The sequence below is a fragment of the Varroa jacobsoni genome, unplaced genomic scaffold (genome assembly GCF_002532875.2).
Source record: "Varroa jacobsoni isolate VJ856 unplaced genomic scaffold, vjacob_1.0 scaffold_1065, whole genome shotgun sequence".
Lineage (NCBI taxonomy): Eukaryota > Metazoa > Arthropoda > Arachnida > Mesostigmata > Varroidae > Varroa > Varroa jacobsoni.
The window spans coordinates 124,699-150,512 of NW_019213967.1; the positions used below are offsets into that span (position 1 = coordinate 124,699).

General features: G+C 42.7%; 1 protein-coding gene across 1 annotated transcript; it reads left to right on the plus strand.

Moving 5' to 3' along the window:
- Positions 1-9,732: 9,732 nt before the first annotated feature.
- LOC111266221 (uncharacterized) lies at positions 9,733-24,569 on the plus strand. The gene is made up of 28 exons (XM_022843523.2): positions 9,733-10,042; positions 10,250-10,491; positions 10,891-11,045; positions 12,011-12,156; positions 12,821-12,948; positions 13,134-13,271; positions 13,405-13,548; positions 13,941-14,042; positions 14,395-14,506; positions 14,664-14,780; positions 15,269-15,372; positions 15,615-15,752; positions 16,024-16,176; positions 16,353-16,496; positions 16,615-17,046; positions 17,316-17,567; positions 17,877-18,020; positions 18,129-18,236; positions 18,530-18,691; positions 18,876-18,983; positions 19,146-19,631; positions 19,911-20,242; positions 20,511-20,610; positions 20,965-21,090; positions 22,012-22,186; positions 22,501-22,626; positions 23,009-23,208; positions 23,384-24,569. Exons 1-28 carry the CDS (start codon positions 9,811-9,813, stop codon positions 23,762-23,764), a joined length of 5,187 nt encoding a protein of 1,728 aa, XP_022699258.1. The 5' UTR covers positions 9,733-9,810; the 3' UTR covers positions 23,765-24,569.
- The last annotated feature ends 1,245 nt before the right edge of the window (positions 24,570-25,814 follow it).

Sequence of the window (25,814 nt, forward strand, 5' to 3'; positions counted from 1 at the left end):
AACGATAGCCGCCGTCTCTGTGGACAGCGCTGCAGAGGCCCCCTGTTACGAGCTAACAAAATCTTCGCGTTTTACAGTCAGTCCAGCTTTCTCTAGTTTCCCGCGTTTAGCTTTGCGACAGTGGCCTTTTCGTTCGGCAACCGAACTGGGAACGTCAACAACCTCGAAGTCAACAGCTGTTGCGGGTGTCACTTCATGGCAGCTGCTGCACGCCGTTAACGATCATTGCCCCGTGTGGCCGCCTATTTGGCTTCTCACTGGCGAAAAGGGAATAAGGCTCATGATGCCGCTTTGTCCTGGTTTAACACAAGCTATTATACTGAAAGATGAAAGGTATCGTCGGTATCATAGCAGCGAAACCGCTGATTTTAGCTCTTAGAACGTAACAGCCATTCTAGGCGTGTAATGGAAGAGGTGTCTGCGCCTGCGTTGAAAAGAAATACAGAAGCTCAACGGTAGTTTATCTCTCTTCAGCAATAAGAGTCCTAACGAGCAGGGTAGTACTTCCCGTTTAGCCGCTACTTTCCTGTTATAGTAATAATGTCAAAGCGATAGGCAGCCGATAGCTACATATTGAAACAGCACAAAGTTACAGCCAGTTGTTATCATGAGTTGTACAGCGATGGGAGTCCATCCATTAATACGTCCATACGATGATTTTCGTATCTACGTAGTTGCCCAACAGTTTTCCGGCAGTAATTTCTCGGCGTATTTTTTAAACGTTTGTCCAATACAATAGCAAAACAGTGTATCCCTGCAGTCACACCATCGATAGTTCAGCTGTGGCACCGTGACGTTGCTTTCTCAACGAACTTCTCCCATCCTCAGGTTGATTCGCACTGCGCATTGTGTGACCCGTGTCGTATCCACTATTTTCAACAGCCGCACATTTTTGAACTACTGCTGGAGTTTAAGCTGGAGCACCGTCATCAGTAACAACTGCGTCATTATAAGGGGGATTTTTTTGGCGGTCGATCTTTTTTCTGTTCTATAATCTCTATGTCATACTTTCGCCTAGCAGAGATAAGAGCCCGCGCAAAACATAAGAGCGCTACATCGACTGCCACAACAGCGGCGGCGGCGGCGGCGGCGACGACGACGATGACTGCCACTAGCAAAAGGTTTGTCGCAAATCACAATTTCGAAAAGCTAATCATCCCCTATATTTCGTTCTTCCTTGCTACATTCTCTTTAAGCACGTCCTCCTCGTTTTTCCTGTGCCTGTGGCATGCAGCAAATGCCAAGAACCGTTAAGACAGTGCTTAGATGTGAGACTAGCCCGCTACCTACAAGCGTCGTAGCAGTGGACGCCTGTATCTTTAGTCGTGCTATAACACCGTTCGAATACTTTGTTCCTCAAACGCGCTTCTAGACGCGTGCTGTGATCTCTCTACCACCTCGCCCAACCGTTATCACATAGCACATTTGGCCCTTGAGAGATTGATGTCTCTCCGCTGGACCGAGACACACTCCCACAGGCTACTGGGTGATGAAAATTGCTAAATAAGACTGCTGGCTAGCTAGCTGCCCGCTTGCCTGCTGACTCTGTCGCTCTGCCCTGAATATCCGAACACCCTCCCAACGATCGAGCTGAGTCACAACACTGCCACGCGACACCCCTCACCCAAACACGCAACCCTCTCCATACAACCCCTTGTCAGGCAGGAAAAGGGCCTTCACCCCATTTTCCAGTTCTGGGAGCAACCGAATTTCAGCATATAAAAAAAAAGGGAGGAGAAAGAGGTACTGGCCGGACCAACAAACTCCCAATCAGCTCACCACAAGCCGATTTTCTATTCCAGCGAACAAATGCTCTGTGTGTAATATTTTCGAGTAGAGCCAGCCCCACTATAAAGGCTTATACTCTGCCTTTGTCCGATGAAGCCAGTAACCCCATAAGCGTCCGGATCCTCATCGTAGACATCGTTCGTCCAGTTTCTCCCAAGCAGGGAGTTACAGGGGTGCACATTGCCTTCACAGACGACGTGAGAAAGGGAAGTTGGGAGAGGGCAGTCGACGGGAAAGGCCGTAAGCATACCAAACAGAAGGACTACTCTAGGCTGAGTTGGTCGGAACGAACTGCTGCCTACCTATCAAGTCAGACGATGGGGTCCGGCGTTTAGGTATAGGCGAACTAGTCTGTAATATTGTTTATTATGTGGCCGCAGCGCTGCATGTCGTCTGCTGGGGAACGTCTTGAATGGAGTTCTCGCAGACAAGAGAAAATCCTGACGAATAAAGCGGTAAGAGAAAAGCAAAAAATATCGGAAATTCACTTAAAGCCGAATCGAGAACAACCTTTGAAATTGAGCATAATGGTAATTTGTTACGTTAGAAGCACTTATAAAATTATGCACCATTATAAAATTACTTTCGGTGTCATTCTTTTAATTTGTCTTTGGAATTTATATTTAAATAAAGATTCGCCGGATATCGCTATACACACATGTGTGTATGTTCTGATTTCGGAATTAGTGTTATAGACAGTACTGACATAAGATTGCCTGGCAGAGTCGACGTCGTTGTTTCTGAAAGGCGTATCTATAACTGAGTCTATGAACTTCATGTTCCCACACTTGCGTTTTACAATACGATTTCTCTTTACATGTTATTACATGTGCAAATAATGTCTAGCTCCCTATTTGTATCATACCCTAGGAAAACGAATGCCCACCGCATAGTCTATGGACGAAGCTTCCTCATGTTGAACCTTTGGACGCTGGGCTAAGTAAAATCACCAGTAAAGGCCAGTTGTATACTATTGGTGCTACAAATAAACTGTTTAACCCGGCATCGGAAATCCAGAAAATGCTAATTAGCATACTGGCTTACCGTTAAATGTGTACAATTATTATCCACTGAATTGAGCACCAAGGCATTCGAGTGTTTCGTGAAGCTAATTGTTCTGACCGATTCGATGCCCTAGCGGGTTTCACTCAGCGAAGACAGCGCCGATCTTTAAACACTTGCTAAACATTTACGCTGCAGATTAATTAGCCGCATAAATCAATTCAACAAACGTTCCAAAGTATATCGATGTGAAGAACACGAAACTGTGGTGATGCTTTAAATACTTAGCTTAAACTTAGAAACAAAAAGTTTACGGGTTTACCACGAGGTGTCCTTGTTTTATCGTTTAATTGTGGATTCCTCGCACACTTGTGACCCGGCAACATTGAACGAGAAAAAAATATCAAAATCCTGTAAATCTTGGTGCTCTCTCTCCAATATCGGTTCTGAGCTCTGTCTGTCTCTGGCCCTCTACCAGCGTCTCTAAGATGAGCTAAATAGCGTTTATCTCGCAAATAGTGATTTACCCGAAAAAACCATATATTTAAGCTAAAATTTCGAAAATTTATAGGCAAATGAACGAAAAAAATCATACTCAAGATACAGTATTCCTCGTTCACCTGCAGTGTAAAGATTTAAGCCACTTTTCAATTTTGAATACAGTACCCAAGGCGATAGGGCAGATATTTCTGCACGGTTGAGGAACGCTTTAACCGATTACGACAAACTCTAAGGCTCCTTGCATCGTTTCATTTCACAGTTAGTAGGGATATTTTAAAGGCACAATATAATGTTTTTATTGTTTGCTCTATTTTAACATATAAGCCCGCTCTGAAACACTCGGGAGCTGATTTTATTCGGCTTGGGCACATAGGCTGGCCTTTCCATTGCACAACCCATCACACTAAGTTTACGTAACAAAAAATCACAGTGTCGACGCAAACACTATTTCATGCGCTAACGAAACTGGCAATGACTTGAAGTTTCAGTTAAATAAAAAGATTACGTTTTCCGTATACAATCATAATTATCAACTTACTCACGCCTGTTCGTTCAAGTTTCTGTGTAGTTTGCTAGTTGCGCTAATACTAAGCCTGTAAAATGATATATTCCAGTATATAATAGTACACGATTTCTACTGACCAGCTGATCGATAGGTTTAAATCATTTTTATTTTTACCATTAGTATATGCATCATTCCAGCCTTCGATTTATGGTCGAAGGGAAATGCTATGATCATCGATCTACGAGGGTCTCTATTGACAACAGATTTAGCTGCCGCTGTTACTTATTTTGTGATAAAGACGGGTGCGTGATATGCCTGTTTCAAAGGTCTTTTTCGCTACTACTTCTATAAAATACGCTGCTTTAATAACACTTAAGTGGGCTACTGCTTGCTGATGTCAAGCCGTTCGATAATAATCGAGTGTCTAGTTTGTAGCGTATCTAAAAACAATGGTGTTCCGTTAAAGTCTGTGACTCCATGCTTTATAAAAACTATAACTTTATATCAGATCTGTACGAAGGTCTATTGAAGAAGAATACAATGAGACCCGCCGTATTTCGGTTGATGTAATTCTTCACTTAGGCTAGTTGCTGGAACTTCAAAATGCCACCCTAGGGATGTCGCAAGAACGAAACGACATAATATAGGCGAAATCATTAGTGAAGATTATGCAACTGCGTCGAACAATCGAGCTTCACGCTTACCTGCGGGTTGACTAAAGTGACAAATATCTTCCAAGAGTCTGTATTTTTTCCCTATTTAATGGTGTTAAACATACCTAAGTTTACACGACTATCCAGCCTAATATTATAATACAAATTATAGATTAGCTGAATATTAAAGGCTTGTGAGATGTTCCGAGCGAATACGGTCGAAGATGGCTTGAGCAGAAGCATTCGAAAGGAGTGCACTCACACTCCGCGGGACTTTCCCGAACATCCATGGCGGAGTCAGGACGTAGTCGGCATAAGCACTCGCTGTACGGAAAACATTTGACGATCAAATTAGCCATTTCAAATTTTCCGAAACGGAAGAGCAAATCTGGACCCTGACGATATTCAAAAAGCGTTGACAATTCGTCCGTTCGTTATAGGCAGCTTATACAAAATGTTCACGGTTGATTGGGACGAATTTTAGTGGGGTATTTGTCATAACGTACATACATTTACGTTCTCCTCTTAGCGTTAGACAAAACTGCTCCTTCCATTAGAAAATAAGGTGAGAGGAGGACGTCTATTTGCCGAATATGAGCCAGGATCAGCTATTTACCCGGGATCTTTAGATTGCATTAGTTGCACTGCTGCCAATAAAAATCGCTTATAGAGCCAAACGCATCTCTGACGACACCGGTATCTCTACCTAGAATTAAAAATTTTTTAAATTAGCGTATCCAATACATCCGGAAATCTCAGGTCTATTTCTATGTAATAAAGGTCAAGTATGTAACTTTTAGAGAGTAATCCTAAACATAAACCATTTCGACCAGCTCCGGCTTTTTCAATGTGAAGATCTTAATCATTAATTTAGACATCACTCGGTAAAAGGGCAGCTGGGTTGTTCACTACGAGAATGATGATTCGATTTGTTAGAACTGGTCTTCTCATATGTTGACACATCTTAAGGAACATGAACTAGCAAAAGCGGTATTAGAGCATTGAGCATCTTTGGTAAAAGTAAAACTATTACTGAATGAATTCGGTAGAAATCGTGGCAAAACCGCAAGTTAACACCGTATTGAACAAAAACCTATACGGCTTTCAGCAAAACGCTAAAGCCCCATTAAATCCAAAAGCTGGCATGTAATTGTTGAAGCCCGTTGAAGACAAGTCTTTTGGACAGCTTTTCAGTTTCAGAACCAAATCTAGTCTAAAGGGCGTATTGGAACTAGAAACTAACGAATCTCGTTTCAACATCGTACCACTTACGACTCCTTCTGAAGGACCGAGTGGTAGGTCTAGAGAAGTAAGTTTAGAAAATAACTTTTAATATGTATATGCCCTGAACTTCTGAACTGGATCGAAATAAATATCAATTATTTTAACTGAACACGACTGTCAGGGACGCTCCGTCGGCACACGAGGGGCTCTAACTAAATATTTGATTCGGATGTGATGCAGTTTGTAAACATACGGCATTAGTCTCGTAAATTTAACCCGAACATCCTGTAGTAGCATGAGCGAATTGAGGATGAAACATTGATGTCCTTCGCAACATTTCGAAACGAGTTTACTGGCAGTTGTATTAGGTGTGTACTTGAAAGGTACCCTAGAGGTTTGGTCTGGTCTGGCCTGGCCCTGTCCCTTTCTTGCAGCATCTCGAATTTACAAGTAGCACCTCGAACCAATAGATCGGCGGTGGTTGTAGAGCCCCTTGGTCTCGCAAGCTGAGCATTGTAAACGGTCGTGGCCACTGGCTGACGTTAACATCTGTTCTAGTTCAAGCCATGACTCAGACCTTCCCCAGGCCAGTCCGACTCAATCCAGCTTCTTGCTCAGGCAATGCATACTCTTTTACCCCTTATGAGGCTGAGCCGTCTGTACTGCACGTGTCGAGAAGGGTTTACTGATCTGCTCCGCGAAAACTTGCGCCCTAAGGCCCCCAATGGATGGATGAATGTTTAGCTGTATGAATGTTTAGTATAGAGAACACTTCATACAGAGGTAACGGGACTGGTCGTTGGTGACTATGAAAGGGGTAGTGTGCTGCAGTCAGTTCGCTAGCCTCACCGCCAGAGAGACTTGAGTGTTTCGCCCCGCGTATCATCAGCTGTGTACCATTTATTGCAATGCGGCTGTATACCGTGCATTTAGGCGGCCAAGATACAGCAGCGGTGCAACTCGTATCGTCGTACATCAGCAGACACAAAATAAGTGACTCAAGCAGGACTAGGTAGCTTGCACGACCGCCTGCTCTCTTCTGGTGTACTCCATAACACTTTGCGTAAAGCAACGAGATTCCCGACGCGTCGACTTTACAGGGAATAGTTACGAAGGGTCTCGTGTGTTAGTGAAGAGTTTGGTAGAGGAAGGGAGCAAACGATACAGTCCAAGAAGAAGACGAACAGTTCCGAATATTACAAGTGTGCACAAAGCAACGGCAAAAGCAGATTCAAATAACCTGCTAAATGAACCAGACCGTCTGATTTATGTTCTCACAATGCGGATGCAATGGAGGTAAAGGGCATAATTTGAATGAGGTGATATTTAAGCCGCCACTATGACAGCCATTGCTTCTGCCATGGAAAGGAGTTAGCTGGGCTGGGCTGAAAAGGTCGGGGTTGTTCTGGGGCTATCTGTTCACCCAGGTCACACGCACTCTCTCTACAGTGCACCTGAGATTTACATTAAAGCCATAAACGTAGGAACAGACGCATGGACAGATGAATGCAATTAAGTATGCGCAGATATGTGGCTCGTTAAGAGATGGCTACCTAAACATTCTATTCATGGCTGCAATAATATACTAATAGTGATAAATCTGACTTGGACTCTACTCAACTAGTAAATGTAAATTGGGACAGTTTTGCCGGGATATGCTAATCAGTCTATGTCTGTACACAATTATCGTTGTTGTCCTGTATCACTGCGGACGGATTCATTATTAGTTCTCTAACTCTTTTACTTCTGGCCTATTTTAAAGATGCTACATATTAATGTTGTTTTCACAGAAAGATGATTAATGCTTAGTTGTCATAACTTATGACCGAACCCGTGGAGGTTGTGTTTTTCGCTTAGGACTTCAGTTCACGTCAGTGAGGAAATGGGCAAATATTTAATATTTCGATGTAATTCCAGGTAGAATTAGAAGTTGGAACATCCGAAATGCTGGCTTTCGTCAATGGCAGGTCAAGTTGAAATCTGTATTTGTATCGGCAACCAACTAATATTCGAGCAATGCGTTAACGATACACTATCTACGAGGCATATCGGTAGAACGAGGGCTTTTATCATACTGTATGTCCAGCCAGTGAACTTCGCAAAGTGTTTGTAGGAGTTTCAATAACTTTTACTTGCCTCTGATTTCGTTTAATACGTCCGTATGCATCCCAGTATATGCGTAGATTTTCATAATGCATCCATTTGTCTTATTTCAACCCTACCGGGCTGTAATTTTGCCAAGATCGCACACCTGTTGGCAAGTATGGCCGCTAGAGGGATCAATATGGCTAATTATCGCTTGCAGGTTAGATAAAAATTTGATTTGACTTGCGATAAAATTTATCGTCAGCTACTCGGAAGCTTGACAAAATATAAGCTTCATACCCACTTGTTTGATATCTGCGTAAATAATCGTTTTTTTTGATGGGCAATTTGTTAAATCAGTATGGGTTGCAAGAGATAAACAACCCATCGTTTGGACAGTCCCGGGCTTCTCCTGTTATGACAAACCTCAGATTACGCATCTTGTTGTAGTCTCGTTTGTAATAGAAGTTCTACTTGTAGAAGAGGAACAGCAAATTTAATTATACATCAGATACAGCGAGACCACTGGGTATTCATGCTTGATAGCGTCACCCCCCCCCCCCCCCCCAAAAGAAAAACGTTAATTTAGTCTTCTCCCAACAGCCAGTAAAGGATTCATTCATATAATGGCGAATTACAGAATTACAGTTTATACGTCGGAAAATGCATAATTTTTTTTATAGATTTTTATATTTTTACAGATTTTTTTCACTTTTAGCTATACTATTAAAGTTCACCCTTTAAGTAAATAATTCTCTGAGGAGGCCGGTGTGCTAGTCCCGGTAAGCAAAGGCGAGTCTTTACTTCCAGGTTCATTTGGCTTTTCATCGCAGTCCATCATCGCGGCGCCTGTAACCTAAAAACGTTTTTTAGACCTGGTTGACTCCAATGTTCTTTTCCACACTGCTTGTGCATTGAACGTGATATTTTCGGGTTGTTTTACACTGACTTATGCAGTGTATTGGCTCTAGGATAGCACATTGTAAATGAAAAGGTCGAATAGGAAACTAATTGTTAGGCTTAATCGTAGGTTCTCGTGTTCGTTGATGAAGAGATCTGGTAAACGCACAAAAAAAACTATATTATATCATTATGCTTACAGTTTTTGTGGTAAGAACATTTTTGTTTAAATTAGAAGAATGATTTTTTAACGAAATAAGAAAATACATGCGAAATCGAGGACCTTGTGATTTTTCTTCATCGACAAATGACAGCTCTGGCATACGCTAAAAAACTGCAATCTGTATTTAACAATGTAATAGGTGCCAATACAGTTATATATTAAGAAGTCGCTTAAGCAACTTTATTGTGATCCCTTTGCGGCCTGAGCTCTAACCTGAAAAGAAGAAGATATCAGTTTGGTATTCCAAGCAATCGGCATCGTGCTTCCTGATCTTCAATAATGATTTCCACATTATTATATTTTCAGCGGCTAATGGTAGCGACCTGCCTAACGAGAGTGTGGCACGTCCGTGACAGACGTGCCAATGTTCTCCTTACGTGTGATTATGTATTTTATTATATGGGAAATTCATAAAAGTTGAATACGCAAGATATTACTTATAAATAGTTTCTACACAGGCTGCAACTTGGTCAATTGCTTGCACAACGTTATTTATGCAACAACGGCAATTTTGATGGAAGGAATATATTTTGTGAACTGCTGCACTCTCTGTGTGAGCACGGTAACACCCACGCAGTGTCATCGCTGGCCGACGCGACACATCTTTTTTTGAATGCAGCATCTCCGTCTGCGTCCACCCACATTTCACCAGAGCACATCGCTCTACCGAGCAAGGACCTTTCCAGGCCGTTCAGCATTCCTTGGAGCATGTCATTTTAAAGCCAAAGTAATAACCGGCTTGGCTGTGTCAGGTCGGCCTTTTTGCATCCCTTCCCGTCGCCTCCTCGCCAACCACAGTAAGAGATCTTCTGCTAAGAATCGCGCATGATGTGTCCATTTGAGTTGAGACGGGATTAAGGTCGGAGACGAAACGAACGAGCACCGGAGCAGCTGGCCCGGCGGAGCAATAGGGGCTCAAGGGCCTCAAGATGCTCCCTTTCAGGGCAGCTACTCAGGGGCCTTTTGATCCGGGCACGGACCCGGGTAACCCGCCGGGGTGTCTCGGTCCATCAACGCGGACCTGGCTCAGGGCTAAAGCACAACGAGCCTCAACTACAAATGCGTTAACAACGACGAAAATCTCCAGCTTCCTGATATCGCTTATATTGTGTGCTCAGGCGTTTCAACTCCTGAACGCTCAGCTTACCCAAATTCCCGATGGTATGTAAGCGTTTGTCTAGTAGATATATTTGTTTTCTCTGCGTTTAACTATTGCTACCACTAAAAAGGAATTGTGAAGGCCGTTGACTGTGTATTTTGTAGGTGATGCTTTTAATTTGATGCTTCAAGTATGATGAGTTAAGCAAATGTTTGCTTTACAGTAGAAATTGTGTGGTCGACTTCTATTTGGAATATGTTGTTGTTTAGGGACGGTGGATCTGCTTGAACTAGTGGATCTCTACCAGCCACAAGAAGGTGTAGCCATCTGTACAGGCTTCTGTGAGGCCCGTCCGGCCTTCGTTGATGACAATGGTACAGGAATGTACATTGGGCCTGATACCGCCTACCGCCTTTCAAATCTTGCACACCTTAGCGGAGCTCTCTCTGACGAGTTGCAAACAAAATTTCCAATAGACTACTCTGTTCTTATGACCATCCGGCCAGAAAAGGTAACAATTTTGCAGACTGATAATTAGGCATACGTATAATAGATATTCTTGTGCTACCTTTACAAGCAAAAATCATTACATGAAAGTAACTGCTCTCCTTTCAAGTTATAAAATCATTAATACATGTAGAAAACGGAGCAAAAATATCTGTTTGCTTGTAAGGGCCAGTAAACTGTTAAATCTAGTATCGACTGTCCTATAAAGGAAGATAATTGAGTAACTTAATAGATTTCTGAAAATAAGTTTAGAAGTGTTATAAACATAGGTTCGATTACGCAAATTACTGTTCATGCACTTAATTTCTAATTGAATAAAATTTTGCTTAGGCTTAGCAATAGGAGTTCTGCTCCAATGTCATTTTACATGCTAGAAATGAAAATACTCTATATTGTCATTTAGAACGCAGAGGGATGCGTCTTTTCGATATATAACGAAGCATCCGAGGAGCAAATGTCATTTTCCGTCAACGCAGATTTCGCGACCTTCACGGTCAAAGGACCTACCAATGCTACCACGGCTGCGGAATTTAAACACTGTATTCTCAACGATGGAAGGTACAACGAAATTCGTGCACACGAATTACATTGTTTGCATGTTATCGTTATTAAAAAATCTCTATCAGAGAAAGAGACGATCTATATTATCTAAAGCCAACGAGTTTGGCACAAATGATTTTGATACTTCTTTGAAAGATTACAGAATTAGCAAATGCATGTTTTTCTTTTGCAACTAGGTGAGGACAAATGGGTATTTTTATTACACGAATTCCGACTATTCATATTTAGAGAATATACCATTGATGTAACTCTGCAGTTACGACGGTCTCAGCTGAGTCATATTCTGTCAACGTGCCTACATGAATATATATATATATATATAAATCGCGAAGGTCTGAGGCTAAAGGTCGTACAAGTAATGTATGCGTATCTTGCTAATGTTTCTTAATACTGACGAACTTGAATCTTATCAAAAAGCTTGAGAATGCTTTAATAGAGCTTGTGGAAGAAAAATGGCAAAAATACCCAGGGAACCAATTTTTCATTTTAGCTACAATAGGTACAGCCTCTTATCACGTAAAACGTGCGGATCAACGAGTATAAACGTTTTTGAAACAACGAAATTTGACTCGTATTAATGTGATACTTCATAAACTTCTAGGGGACGCTTTGATACTATTCTGGATCAGCATAAGGATCAAAAGCAGCTTCATCGCAGAAATTCCTAAGTCTGAGTATGCTATAACTTTCCTTAGATCAAGGGAAATTAAAGTTCAACATGTAAGCACGAAGGTCAAGAACAAAGCTACAACTTGGTGTACTCTAAGAGAATGGGCTGATCTACTGCTTGCTAATGCAAGTATTGGTCTGTGTTTGAAAACTGCACTTCTTTTGAACGTGACTTAATTCGTCCTTGCTTACTTGACATGATATGTCCAGCGGACACCGCGGCTCGTGGATCTTGCCTGTTCAGTCGGAGAAGTAGCTCATGGCTTATGTTTTTTGTGTCTCCAATTTGTTAGGTGGCATCGTATAGCGCTCAGCGTGAAGGGTGACTCCGTCACGTTAATTCGAGATTGCGACGAACAATTTACGGACGCCCTCGATCGAACGAGCGTTCCCGACATGGGAAACGCGATCCTGCTGCTGGGACGTGACGCAAGCAATGGTACGTGACGCGGTTAATATGGATGCCGCCTTGGTTAACAGTAATTCATCCCTTATGATTACCAGTATGAATAACATTATAGCTTGATAAAAACCCATTGGAAATTCACACAATTATAATAATCGGGCACTCGATAATAAGGATTAAGTTAAGGATTTTTTGACGCATTGAACGGTGTTGAACCGTTTTTAGATTTTTACGCTCCGGGGGACTAAATAAACGTTCCTTGTGACCTTGCGACTCGCTAATACGATTTTATTTAATATAGCAACGTCCTTTAATTTAGCATGGTTGTCGTACATTCACGTCCGGGTAAGCGCAGTTCGATGTAATCACCTGTTGTTTTTCCAAACAAGCAGTTTGCGTTTCGGTTTAGTATGGCTGAGCTTTGTTAAGCGCTAATGAAAACTACAAATTTAAATAAAAGTTTAAAAAAAAAGTTTTAAATAAAAGTCGTTTTTGTACAATTGCTTGTCACTGTAGGCATATGTACAATATAGTGATTTTGATTCGGGGACGCTTAGCTCCTGTTTGGCAAACCAGCAGTCTTCTTTAGCTTTTGGGCCGTTATTTAAGGCGCTTGTATACCAAAACATTTCAATGAAAAACGTTGACATTGCAGCTCTCTGATAATATGAGCATCACGTCTACGCTCTGTTGACAGGCATACAGGGGCGTTATATGGGAGATGTACAGCAACTGGTAATATCGCCAACGCCAGAGGCCGCCTACGAGATGTGCTCCCTCTTTATGCCTGGATGTCGACAGCCGATTCCACCGCTGTATCCCCAGGTTGTAAATATATGTTTCTGTAATCAGCAAAAGTAGACTACAAAGGTTATTAAAGCAACGGCATGTTGCTTGGATGTTCGTATGTTTATTATAATCGGATTGCCGCAAACGCCTTCATTGCCTTCAACGCAACTACGTGTAGCTGCCTGACTCATTTTTATCGTATTTCAATGTGTCGTATGCAGGAAAGCTTACCTCGACGTGACCAGGTCCCACCGCCAACGATGACGACGACACAACCAATTCAAAATGAGACCGTAGTCATTAAAATGATCGAAGAGGAATCAAAAACAAAATCAACTAGTGGATATCTTTACTATCAGGTATTTCAGTGTGAAGATGGAATATATCTATTTATAATCTTGGAAGGTTGTGACGCATCCATAGCAAAGACTTTTGAAAAGTCAACGGCAGTGTAAACACTCTTTCTCTCTTCTATTTTTCTAAATGAATTAGGTCCAAGGACCTCAGGGACCACAAGGCTTTCAGGGTCTACAGGGTGCACCGGGACCTAAGGGAGACAAAGGTGACCCCGGTCGAGATGGTATCCCTGGCACCTCAGGAATTTCGGGTCCACCAGGACATATCTTCGTTATTCCTGTTTGTAGATATTCTATGTACTAGATATTTGTCTCACATATTATGCCTTTTGGTTAGGAATGAAATAGCGTCGTTTGCTAACCTTCAGATAACTCCTCTCTTACTTTCACAAAAGAATCACCACAACAATTAGCCTTTTAGTCGCTTTGAAAAGCTCGAAGTAACTCTGGTCTAGCATTAGTCGCCGCTCCATCATGCCTGTAATAGTGCTCAGTAAAATAGGTCCTGTTTCAGTATAGATATACGCTCATTAATTTGCTCCATGGATCAACAGTAACTGTTTATGTGCAGTGCAACGTAAATGTTGAAACAATTTCATTATCTTAGAACCAAACGTAGAATAAGACCTGCACACTAAAAGATACAAATGGTTGTTCCACTGTGAATTGCAGTATCAACAGGCGACCGGCAACACGGGAATCAAAGGGCCAGATACTAATATTAAAGGTCCTGACAATACCGAATACCTTCGCCAGATGCTATCCCAGCATATGGTAATAACCCATTTAGTCAGTTCTGTTAAAATCGTTATGTTTGTTCACAAAGGTCTATTTCGTAATAATTTGGTTAATAGAATTGTCGTATTCAGGTCATGAGAAATTCGCCATGCGTAAGATACGTAATTGTGGAGCACTGTTCTTCAGCAATGGAGGGCAAACTCCTGCCTAAACCGATATTCGAACGTTAAATAGACAAGAAAATTGTGCGACTAGTTAAGAGACAACACCTGCCCCTCTGCGATCGAACGAATTAATGGCTCGAATGCCCCAAAACGTATATATACCTGGCGTAGTTCATAGAGGAAGATAATAAAGGTCTACGGCGTGATCCTTTCTTGTGTTTTAGGCGGCCATGAAAGGCGCCCCGGGACCTCGTGGCCTTACTGGTCTCCCTGGCCCTGTTGGCCCCCCAGGACCCGGAGGTGAAAAAGGAGACAATGGCGACCCCGGACCGGAAGGTGCATTCTTATTTCACATTCGACTATATCTGCGTTTATATTTTTATTGTAGTATACATGTTTTGTGCAGGGAAAACGTTGAACAAAAGTCACTTTTGAATTTGTCTGACTATACATGATTACTGTTTGTTGTGTTGAAACGTACGCTTGATAACAGGGTCCCGCGGACCTCGCGGTCATCCAGGCAGCCCCGGCAAGATGGGTCGCAGAGGACAGAGTGGAAAAGACGGCAAAAGAGGCCTCACGGGACCTATCGGCTTCAAGGGCGAACAGGGTAAGAAGAATGACTAGCTTTAACGCGCCCTTAAGCAGGGCATGAAATACCAATGACTACGAGCAGACGATACAACCGTGAAAACAGCCCTCCCCCCCCCCAAAAGCTAGTTATTTAATAGAAAGCGAACGATTAAAAAAATCTATTGTACTTGACAGAACTTGACAACTTAAATCTGACCTTTTTCCAACACTTAATTACTTCATATTTATGTCTGGATATACTACCGATTATTGAGATTCTCCATAGAGAGGCGCCTGCATATTATACGATGAAAGAATCTTGTTATATTTTGCTATATATGTATTCATGCCACTTTTTTAAAGCAGATAGTTCAAAAGGAAGACAGCGAAGTGTTTTATCAGTCTTTTTTTAGCTTGTATTATCATATACGCGTCGTTTACAGTAATAGTAGTGCCTAATAAGTACTGAATTGTCGAAGTGACGTTTTCTAATTTCACCTTAACTCGTTATGAGGTTTATTACAGGACATCCAGGCCATCCTGGAGTGCCAGGCGATAAAGGTGACCGTGGTTACCAAGGGAATCCTGGGGAATCTGGCCACGTTGGAGCCGACGGCCCGCCCGGAGAGGTATCGTCGTTTCAGAAAATGCTCAAAACCTTTGAACCCTTTCTATTCAGTAAAATCTTTTGCTTAATCGATCGACGCTTACAGCATTGTTATTGATATTATAACCTATGCTCAATTGATGAACTACGTGTTTTTTTAGCACGAACGTGTAGTTTGTATGAGATCAATTTAAGCCTCACAGATTATAGGCGAATGCTTCGCGTTGTTATTGCTAACATAGACGACTTCCTATTGCCGCACAGATAGGACCCCCTGGATCGCCTGGTCTACCTGGAGAAATGGGTCCTCGGGGCTTCCCAGGGCCTCGCGGCCATGCTGGCATACCGGGCCCACCAGGAATTCCTGGCTCTGAAGGCCCAGTTGGACCGAAGGGTAACGAGGTAAGTTCATACAGTGACTTAGTGAAAATAGACGAGTATTGATGGTAACATATTACAACGTCCCCAAGCTACAACAGCTATATAAGCTATCAATATCTTTGAAACCGTGAGAAGGTTACGTCTTCGGTTTTCCACTTACGGCTTTTCTTATATGTACGACAATCTAGCTTCATTGTACACTATTTGGTTACCAACTTCTTTGTTATGTGACAGCAAAAGGTTCGTAGTTAGGTTATAATTTTTGTTGTTTCTTGGTACTGATTAAAAACAGGGACCGCCTGGCGCTCCCGGTCAACCAGGTCACATCGGTCAGACTGGTCCGACCGGCCCTCAAGGTCCACCGGGAATTCCGGGACCAATGGGAGCCAATGGACCTCGCGGAAAACCTGGGCTCCCAGGACTGCCTGGAGCTGAAGGACTGCCCGTAAAATTTTTATGAGATCCCGCTTATAAGTCATGTGTTGTATAGCATAATACATTAGGTATGATTGTGCGGATATGAAACAATATGGGTACGGATTCGCGAACGATAGCTTTACATATGTCCTTGAGACAAAGTAACAACAGCTATATTTCCACTTTTTGTTCGTTTAACTATAGGGTCCTTCAGGCAACTCAGGCATGCCAGGAGTCAAAGGTGACACTGGGCTTGTAGGACCTCAAGGGCCGGTTGGATTTCCTGGTCAGAGAGGTCACAAGGGTGACACCGGATCGAGAGGACCACAAGGCAGCAAAGGGGATAAGGTTCGCTTATATTTTTCGTACATTCTGTTCAGGTACATCTCAATAACAGTTCGGTTGCACTCACTACATCAAATAGAGCAAGTACTTGGAAAGATGACGGTATATGAACATTTTTTAGGGTGCAACCGGACTTGAAGGCCAGAAGGGCGACCTTGGCCTTAAGGGTGAGACAGGACCCCAGGGCGCAGATGGTCCAGCAGGAGCTGAAGGCCCTGAAGGACCGAAAGGTTTTGAAGGACTTAGAGGGGAACGAGGACCACCGGGCGATGTAGGTGAAAAAGGCAAACAAGGAATTCCAGGTTTTCCCGGCTATCCAGGTGCTAATGGACCTAAAGGCGAAAAAGGCTTCCAAGGTAAACCGGGTCCAAAGGGATTTAAAGGTGACCGAGGAATGCAGGGTCCCCCAGGTGAGAGAGGGCCTATGGGCCCACGAGGTAATCGAGGACCTCGCGGGAGACCTGGAAAAACAGGAAATCAAGGTGAAAAAGGAAGTATTGGAGAACCCGGACCACCAGGACAACCTGGAGAACGGGGTGAACAAGGACCGGAGGTAAGCAGGATCATGAAATCGAGACTACTTCTCTGGATGTTTTTTCTCCTCCAGGAGAGTTTGTCTATGAAGATTCTAAAAGTAATTAGATGCAACTTCTTGCGTGATGCATGATAATTGGGTGTCTCTTTTTAAATAACCGGTAAAATGAAATCTAGCTTAATATTGCATGTAAAGCGTGGATACTTTTTCTTAGAGAATCGCCATGCTCATTGTTTTTATATTAGGTAAGAGAGGTACAGGTCTGAAATAGTTTTCATAATTTATAGGGTCCTCGCGGTTTTACCGGGCTCACCGGTGCCCCGGGTATTCCTGGGAAAGACGGAGGAGTTGGAGGTCCTGGCGAAAGAGGTGCTCCAGGAGAACGCGGGGTAGCTGGTCCCATTGGTCCTCCAGGGCCTGTTGGTCCTGCGGGTCCTAGCGGGGAATCCGGAACCGCCGGCGATATCGGTCCCCCAGGCGCCGTAGGTGTTCCGGGGGAAACTGGACCTCCCGGCGAGACCGGCAAAGACGGACCTCCGGTCGGTATCCCTAAATATCATATTAGACAAGTCTAAACAGCTTTATATTATTGAAATCTTCGGACGTAACTCTCGATCAACTTACAAAACTTCGTAATTTTTTTTAAATGTCTAAATCTTTTTCCTTTTATTTTAAGCGTAGGAACTTCATTACTGGAGAAAAATGTCTGCACAAAAACTCAAATCGGTAGTCCGAACTTCATCCTTGAAAAGGTCTTTACCGTACTGTGGGATTTAGGCCTTTTGTGTAGGCCTAATGTAGTTTTCACATTGATCATGTGAAAAAAACTGTCCATCATCTAATTCCAGGGACCAGCTGGACCGCAGGGAAACACTGGGGTTGTAGGCCCGCCAGGGTTACCAGGACCACCAGGAGAACCAGGACCAGCGGGTCCTCGTGGCCACCCTGGAGGAAAAGGAGAAATCGGTCTTGTCGGTGCTACCGGACCTATGGTATGAGCTCTATCCTAAATAATAATTTGATTTTCATTTAAATCAAATATATTGTTTAAAATATGATAATCAGGGCATAACAGAAACAGATTCTTTTTATCTCCACAGGGAGAAAAAGGAACGCTTGGTGCTCCTGGCGAGCCTGGTCCCCCAGGAGAAAAGGGACATCACGGCGTCGTTGGACCCCAAGGAACTCCAGGACCAAAAGGAGACAAGGTATGTATTCGATGTTAGTGGTTCATATATTTCTTCGGATGCGCTTCCTATTTTCGTATTCCTTTTTGGATGCAGAATAAAAATGACATTTAGAGTCAAAACGTTTGCTAGTAGAATTTAGGAAATCTAACACAGAAAAACGCACGACTTATTAAATATTTTTGAAAGTAGGCAGCTCACGCACAAATATAATAAATCATTTACTACAAATGAACTCGCCATATACAAGAGAAACTCTACGCAGGCCGTCTAAAATTTTCAAGTGAAAAAAAAGTGCATGGTTTTTTTTATAGGGCGACATTGGTGTTCCGGGTTCAATGGGTCGCGACGGTCTTCCCGGCTCAAGAGGTCTGCCTGGGCTTCCGGGGCCGACTGGTGGCCCAGGTGAAGATGGAGATAAGGGCGACGCCGGAGCTCCCGGCCAAAAAGGTTCTAAAGGCTTCAAGGGTGATGCGGTAAGCCTAAGACCTCTTCAACAAACATTCCTTGCGTTAGCTAATGTTGGTGAAAAAATAAATCTCCTAAAACCTATTTGAGTTACTGAGCATATCTGTATAGCATGTACCTGTCCATAATGAGCTTAATATTGTAACTACGATTGGTAGCACCTATTTTTAAGAATTATATTAATTCCTTTAGGGATCACCTGGACCAATCGGGCCAATCGGACTACGTGGAGAACCTGGGGCTCCAGGCGCGATCGGTGAGCCAGGGCCACCTGGAAGACCAGGCGCAAGAGGCATTAAGGTTTGATACCAATCCTTTAGAGCGTATTGTATATGGAAAATCTTGACCCGTTATGTGCATTAGCCTGAGATAATAGCTTTCTCACCAAATGTACTGAATGTAATTGAAATTTGGCATACGTGCATTTTTTACCAATTACTTCATTAAACATAACGACTTTAGGGTGAAGAGGGGCCAATTGGACCACCTGGACCTGCCGGTGCTCCCGGAAAGCAAGGCCTACCAGGACCTTCAGGTGACAAGGGCATTAAGGGTGACGATGGCAAGCTCGGCCCGCCCGGATCTGCTGGTCAACCTGGTGAACCTGGTCCCGTAGGCCCTAAAGGCGTTGATGGTATACCTGGCAGTCCTGGTCTTACAGGTTTACAGGGTCAAAAAGGAGAAGATGGAAAACCTGGCATACCAGGACCACCAGGTAAAAACGGAATTCCGGGAACCGTTGGCCTACCAGGTCCTAAGGGCGAAGAAGGAAAATCAGGTCTACCGGGACCGGCTGGACCACGAGGTCCGCCAGGAATTGAAGGGCCTAAAGGAAACCCCGGAGCGCCCGGTTTCCCGGGAGCAGCAGGAGAGGCCGGCAAACCTGGAACTAAAGGCGAACCTGGAGCTCACGGCGTTAATGGAGCACCTGGAGAACCTGGACCCCCTGTAAGTATTTGGTATAAAAAACACCTAGAACCTATTCCAACCCGTTCGATCTTATGTATATTATTCAACCATAACATTATTATATTATTATACATACAACGCAGGTATTTATTATACACATATATTTATATAACATTCAACATACAATATAATGTATAATACCTGGCTTGCTAGATTGTTGTTTGCCCCCGGCAAACCGTATAAAGCAGCTCTTTTAGTGGGTACCACCGATTAAAAATGAAAAAAAATTACACTTGTAATCGCACGAATTTGACTCAGGGACCTCAAGGTGAACCTGGAAAAATGGGTCTTCCCGGAGGACCTGGCAAAGTTGGACCCATAGGTCCAGCTGGCGCTCAAGGAGACACTGGGTTGACTGGCGAGAAAGGCGATAAAGGAGAAATAGGTCCCCAGGGTGTTCAAGGCCCACTGGGTCCGCCAGGGCCCCAGGGAGCTGTAGGATCCCAAGGCCCACGCGGAGAGACTGGAACGGCTGGAGATGTAGGTCCGCCAGGTAAAGCTGGACCTCCAGGAACACCCGGTGCTGTTGGACCTGTTGGCGAACGTGGCGAAAAAGGAGAACGAGGCAAGAGAGGCTTCAAGGGACATAGGTGAGATTACATTTACACATAATTTTGTTAGGATGATGAAAAAATCTTGCTAAAATGAGTTTGCACTTATTCTAAGTTCATTCTGCATTTACTTTTGGTTTTCTAATAGCCAAAGAGTGAAACAATTTCATTAGCTTAAAGAGTGGAGTTACTCGGAATGGTTTTGGGCTAATAGCATTCATTCGCAGCCATCGTCGAAACGACCAGTTGTCGATGCAAAATTAATTAACTCAGTTCTTCAATCTATTTTACACAATGTGGAATGCAGAGGTATTTCTGGAAGGGCAGGTCTTAAAGGAGACGTTGGAGAGAAGGGCGACAAGGGTGACACAGGACCTCAAGGTCCTCCTGGTCAGACCGGAAAAATGGTATGCTTAATGGTTTCTTCGATTAGAAAGTTTTTTGAGTAATAGTATTATTCCGACATTTCGGCCAGGCAAGACCAGAGATTACCGGCTACCAATTCTCTGCGACATAATTGTAGGTTATAATATAGTTTTAGAGTCTTACAAGCCCTTAATAACCGTAAGTATTAAAAATAGACAAGCATAAAGCATAAAGTACGTATAAACACTGGGAATAAACGAAGAAAGACGAAATCAAAATATTTTACGATGTTTATTTTTCTGGAGCCTTCACAGCTTATTTTTTTGTGGTTCTATAATTGTTCGTTGACGATATGCGTATATTGTCAAATCTCAAACATACCGTTTAATTTAAAGGGCCCACAGGGTTTCGAAGGGCAGAAAGGAGCTGATGGACCGCCCGGACTTCCAGGCTCCGAAGGACCCATTGGACAAAAAGGCAGTGAGGGTGCCACCGGACCGAAAGGAGAGACAGGGCCTCTTGTAAGTATAATTGACGTCATACGAGCTAGTTTTCAAGTATGTATATATGTATGATCAGAGAATACCTGGTAACAAGCAATGTCCAATTCGTGATCCTCCGAGCCACTCGTCAACGGTTTATAACATTTTCTATTCCGAGTCCTTTCATCTCATTTAGTTCCTAGATTGTGATTATGCCCGGTCAGGTGCGTTGACCGATTACTGCAAAAACTTTTTTGTATAAAATCTATTTAAACATGTTCATATTTCGTTATTTTTCGTTTTTCCTCTATATTTATTTTTGCTGCATATTTATAGTTGGTCCATTCTAAGCTGGTTTCAATTTGTGAGTTCAAATGGTACTAACAAGGAGTACTATTTGGCGCCTGCGAAGCTTATCTAAGATAGTTTCGTCTTTTCTCAAATACGTCTCTGCTTTTGATGACACAGACTTAAACATCACGCACACAAAACCAGATCCCAACAGCCGCAGGTGTTTTAATACGCGTCGGTTAATAGAGAGCATACATAATCTATTGCCTCCACAGTGCACAACAATATTTATAATAATGGCGGATAAGACATTAATTTTTACGGTTTTTCTGTTCGGTTTATTTCTTTATAAGCCATGTTCCAACCTACGACTACCACAGCCTAACGAGTCACTGAGAGCTCAATGCATGGAATATTCTAGCGCAATAATTTCTGAGGTTGATCGACCAGTGTACATCACCAATTAAAGATACCAGCACTTGATAAGATAAGCCGCAACAACGGTATAAATTGTGATAAATAGGTTTACCCACTTTGTAATTAAGCAGCTACGTCAAACGTTATCATTAAACAATGAAATAGAAGTCAAGTTAAAGACCAGGTAGATTTGGAAAAGGCTTCTGTTTAATGCGATAACATAGTAACGAAGTTACGTTTTAACTGCCACAGGGAGTGCCCGGCCCCCCTGGGCCCCCTGGGGAAGGTCCACAAATCCCTATGGAGGCGCTTTTCCAGGTATCCACTACGAAAGGTCCCCGCAGCCGCCGAAGCGCAAATACAGTGGACTTCATTGAAGATTCGCTTAATAATGGACAGGATTCGGCCGCAACTAATACACTTACCGGTAAAAGCATGTTGAAACCTTTCAGCTTGATCATTATTGCAACGATTTGACGGATGGCTATCAATGCAAGTGGCAAAACGTACTTCCTAAAAAATTACATACCTGTTAAATATTCATTTTACCGTCTAATTAGTTGTAATAGGTAGGACAAATAGGTATAGAGCCACAAACAATAAAATTGAACTTTCCGCCATTTTTGAAAGGAGCACCAGTAACAAAACGTATGAAAATGAATTTTAATATGCCTTTATTGATCCTTGACAAAGAACTGTAGAAGATACTAAGCCCATGTAAAACTGGTTCGTTACCGATAGGAATTTACGCATCCATGTACGTCATTCGTAAGGAGATCTCTTACCTGAAGCGACCCATGGGATCTAAGGAAAATCCCGCCAGAACTTGTAAAGATCTTTTCCTCGCCCATAAGGAAATGAAAAACGGTGAGTTAACAGAAACAAAATGGTATGTTAGTTTAGGGTGAAACACCACGAGCAGAGATGAATGCTGATTAGCAGCGCAGACCTCTCCGTCCTTTACATCCAGCACTATAAAGGCAAACTTTTTTTTAACTGTATCTAAACCTTTATTAAACGCTACTTCTAAATTAAAATGTGTTACCATTTCGCAAAATCATAAACTGATCTGTTACGGATTAACAAGACATATCGTGTAATACAATTAAGAGCTGGTACAAACTGGAAAACATGAGCTTCTTTCTAATATAATTTCTCTGGATCAGGAATCATCACTGATTAAATTTGTTAAACTCTGACACATTCAGCAATAACAGAGTCATCGTGTTTTCCGATCTTCTCACGTCAGGCTGGTACTGGATTGACCCTAACTTGGGTACGCCGGACGATGCCATTCACGCCTATTGCGACCTCCGCGCGAGTGGACAGACGTGCGTGTTTCCAGATGAAGCTTCGGCCAAAACTCCACTCCGCTCGTGGAAGGCGCCTCAAGGTTTGAATCCGGTTACATCTGACGTCGCTTTCAGCCAAATGGAAGACGGCTTCCAGGTATTAATAATTTGCGACCACTTCTATTGTAGGCGCCGTAGATTATGGTTATCTGATCAACTAACTACTAATGGTGCTTATAAATATAATAACTCAACAAGTTTGCTAATCTTTATTTAGTTTTAGTATTAATTATTCTTCTTAAGTAGTTTCTCGATGTTGTTTTTCGCTGAAGATTTCGTATGACTTAGTCGGGTCAGTCCAGCTACGTTTCCTTCGCCTATTGAGCCGTTCAGCTTACCAGAACCTGACGTATATCTGCGCCGATTCCGTCGCATGGTTTTCACAAGAACGCAAAGACTACTCGCTAGCGCTTCAGTTCATTGCTGCCGACGATGAGCGTTTTACAAGCCTTGTCAATCGCCCGACGGTTGCAATGGACCAGTGCCAATATGCCGGAACCGGATCAGCTGAGCTAAATGAAGGCCGAAGTGTGTTTGAATTCAAGACCTCACGTACCGAACGTCTTCCAATCGTTGACTTGATTCCGAGAGACTTCGGCCGAAAACCAAGACAGAAATTTGGATTCGAAATTGGGCCTGTATGTTTCTATTAAACAACAAACTGCCACAACCTAAAACTGGGTCATTAGCGAAACACAAGGCAACGCTCAATTAAGCAGAAGCCCGTTAACGATTAGGTTGTTGTTGTATATCTCAAACTAACATATGAGAAAGTATAACAGGAAACACATATTTCATTTAGAAATTTAGAACCGGCCTTGCATCTACACACAAATATAAAATCAGGTGCGCAAGAACGCAGTAAACAATTCCAATAACCAGCTCACGTAGCCTGCCGTTATGGGGAGCGCGCTCAGGCTGAGCACGCTAACCTGGAAAAATCATACGCATACATATGTCCTCATTTATTAAAATAACGTTACTGCAGACGTGGCCGTTGTGTCCTATTATGGTAAATATTGTCTTTGAATATAAAAAAATAGTAGCATCTAACAATAGTTCTGGGCGAGTACACCTGCGACGCGTCTGGCTGCAAGTGCATGGCGTGATCCACGCACTTGCAAGCAGACTAAATAACTAACTGAACACCTACGATAGGAACTTGTACATGCACAAATAAACAGTACTTAATTAGTTTGCTTACTACTGGAACTCCGTCACGCTGCTATCTCTAGCATTGGCTATAACACCAGTTAGAACCGCAATATTATCGAAATCACGCTATATGCGATAATCTTGTCGCAGTCACAGCATTTGTATTATAGCAGTCACTATCTGTAGCATACAGAGAGTATTACATTGTAGCGCGCCTGCACTGTAAAAAGTACTTTACTGCCGTCCAGTGTCACTAGGTAACCAAGTAGACAATATATATATATATATATATATATACGTATGCCTGAAGCAAAAATACATAAACGAAAAGAATTTATGACGCTACAAATAGGTCGAGGTGAAACATACGAAAGTTAGCACAGTTCCAAGCAAGTTTAGGCTGGCAGTAGACCGAACTGCTCGCACACAATGTTTATATATTGAGGTGACAGTGCTTTTTAGACTGACACTTAACTAAGAATAAAGTTTGTAACTCTTACTTTAAAATACTGTGTTTTTCTCTTAAAACTTCTTGATAAACTATATGTGAAATGATATTCAGAACATCACACATCTATGGCACTTGTCAGGTTTCATTCACACGTCAGTTCGATAGCTAACACATGGCAGCGCACCCAGAATGTGGAGAAAATGAGGCCACTCGTTGATTTCTATTAATTTGAGAATGGATATGTCATTCAATAGGATCTGGAAAAGCACCAGGTCTATCCAACAGCATAAGCCATAAACGTGAACAACTGGAGGGTCGGTCAGGTCCTGCAGAGTAAAAAACAACACATATATTTAATGTATATTCGGTTGCAGTGATTTGATTCATAACAAGTGATCGGGGACAGGCAGAATGAAAAGGCTCATCTACGTATATGCCATGTAAAAAACTACTAACTAAACGCATCTATATAAAAGGCTATTAGAGTCTAACTCGTTGTCAGAAAACGAAGCATCTATTATACTCCTCACGCTTCAGCATAATTGTTATTTTTACGCAAGCTAATTTTACTATAAATGAATAATGTGTAAGATAAACTCAGAATTAGGTTTTATCTCGACTGAACCATACAGACACGCACTGCGTTCCTCTAAATTTTCTTGTCTCCAACGTAACAACGGGATACAGTGCTATACGCAAATAGATCGCCATGAACCAACTGCCATCAATGAGGTCTTTCCTTGGAAGACGACCGAAAGAAGCATCCAGCGAGGGTAGATAGACGGGGCATAGTTCACAAAATAAAACCAGCCCGCATATTCTCACTTAGCCGTAGTATAGCGACCTATTTTACCTGCCCTTTTGCATGGTCTAGTTCTTGCTGGACTTGCCACGTCAGCCACCTACAAATGACCACTGGAAGGGCCGATTGAAGAATGACACAGGGCTTGCCAACGGGCTCGTATCAGTAGGCTCCGATCAGGGTCTCCGTGTCGGAACCGCGTAACACAGCGAGTCTATCCATTCTAGCATTAGAGGAATTTTGAGAGCGGACGAGCACAAACTGTCTGGCTGTTTATATGCTTCTTGTTCCATTC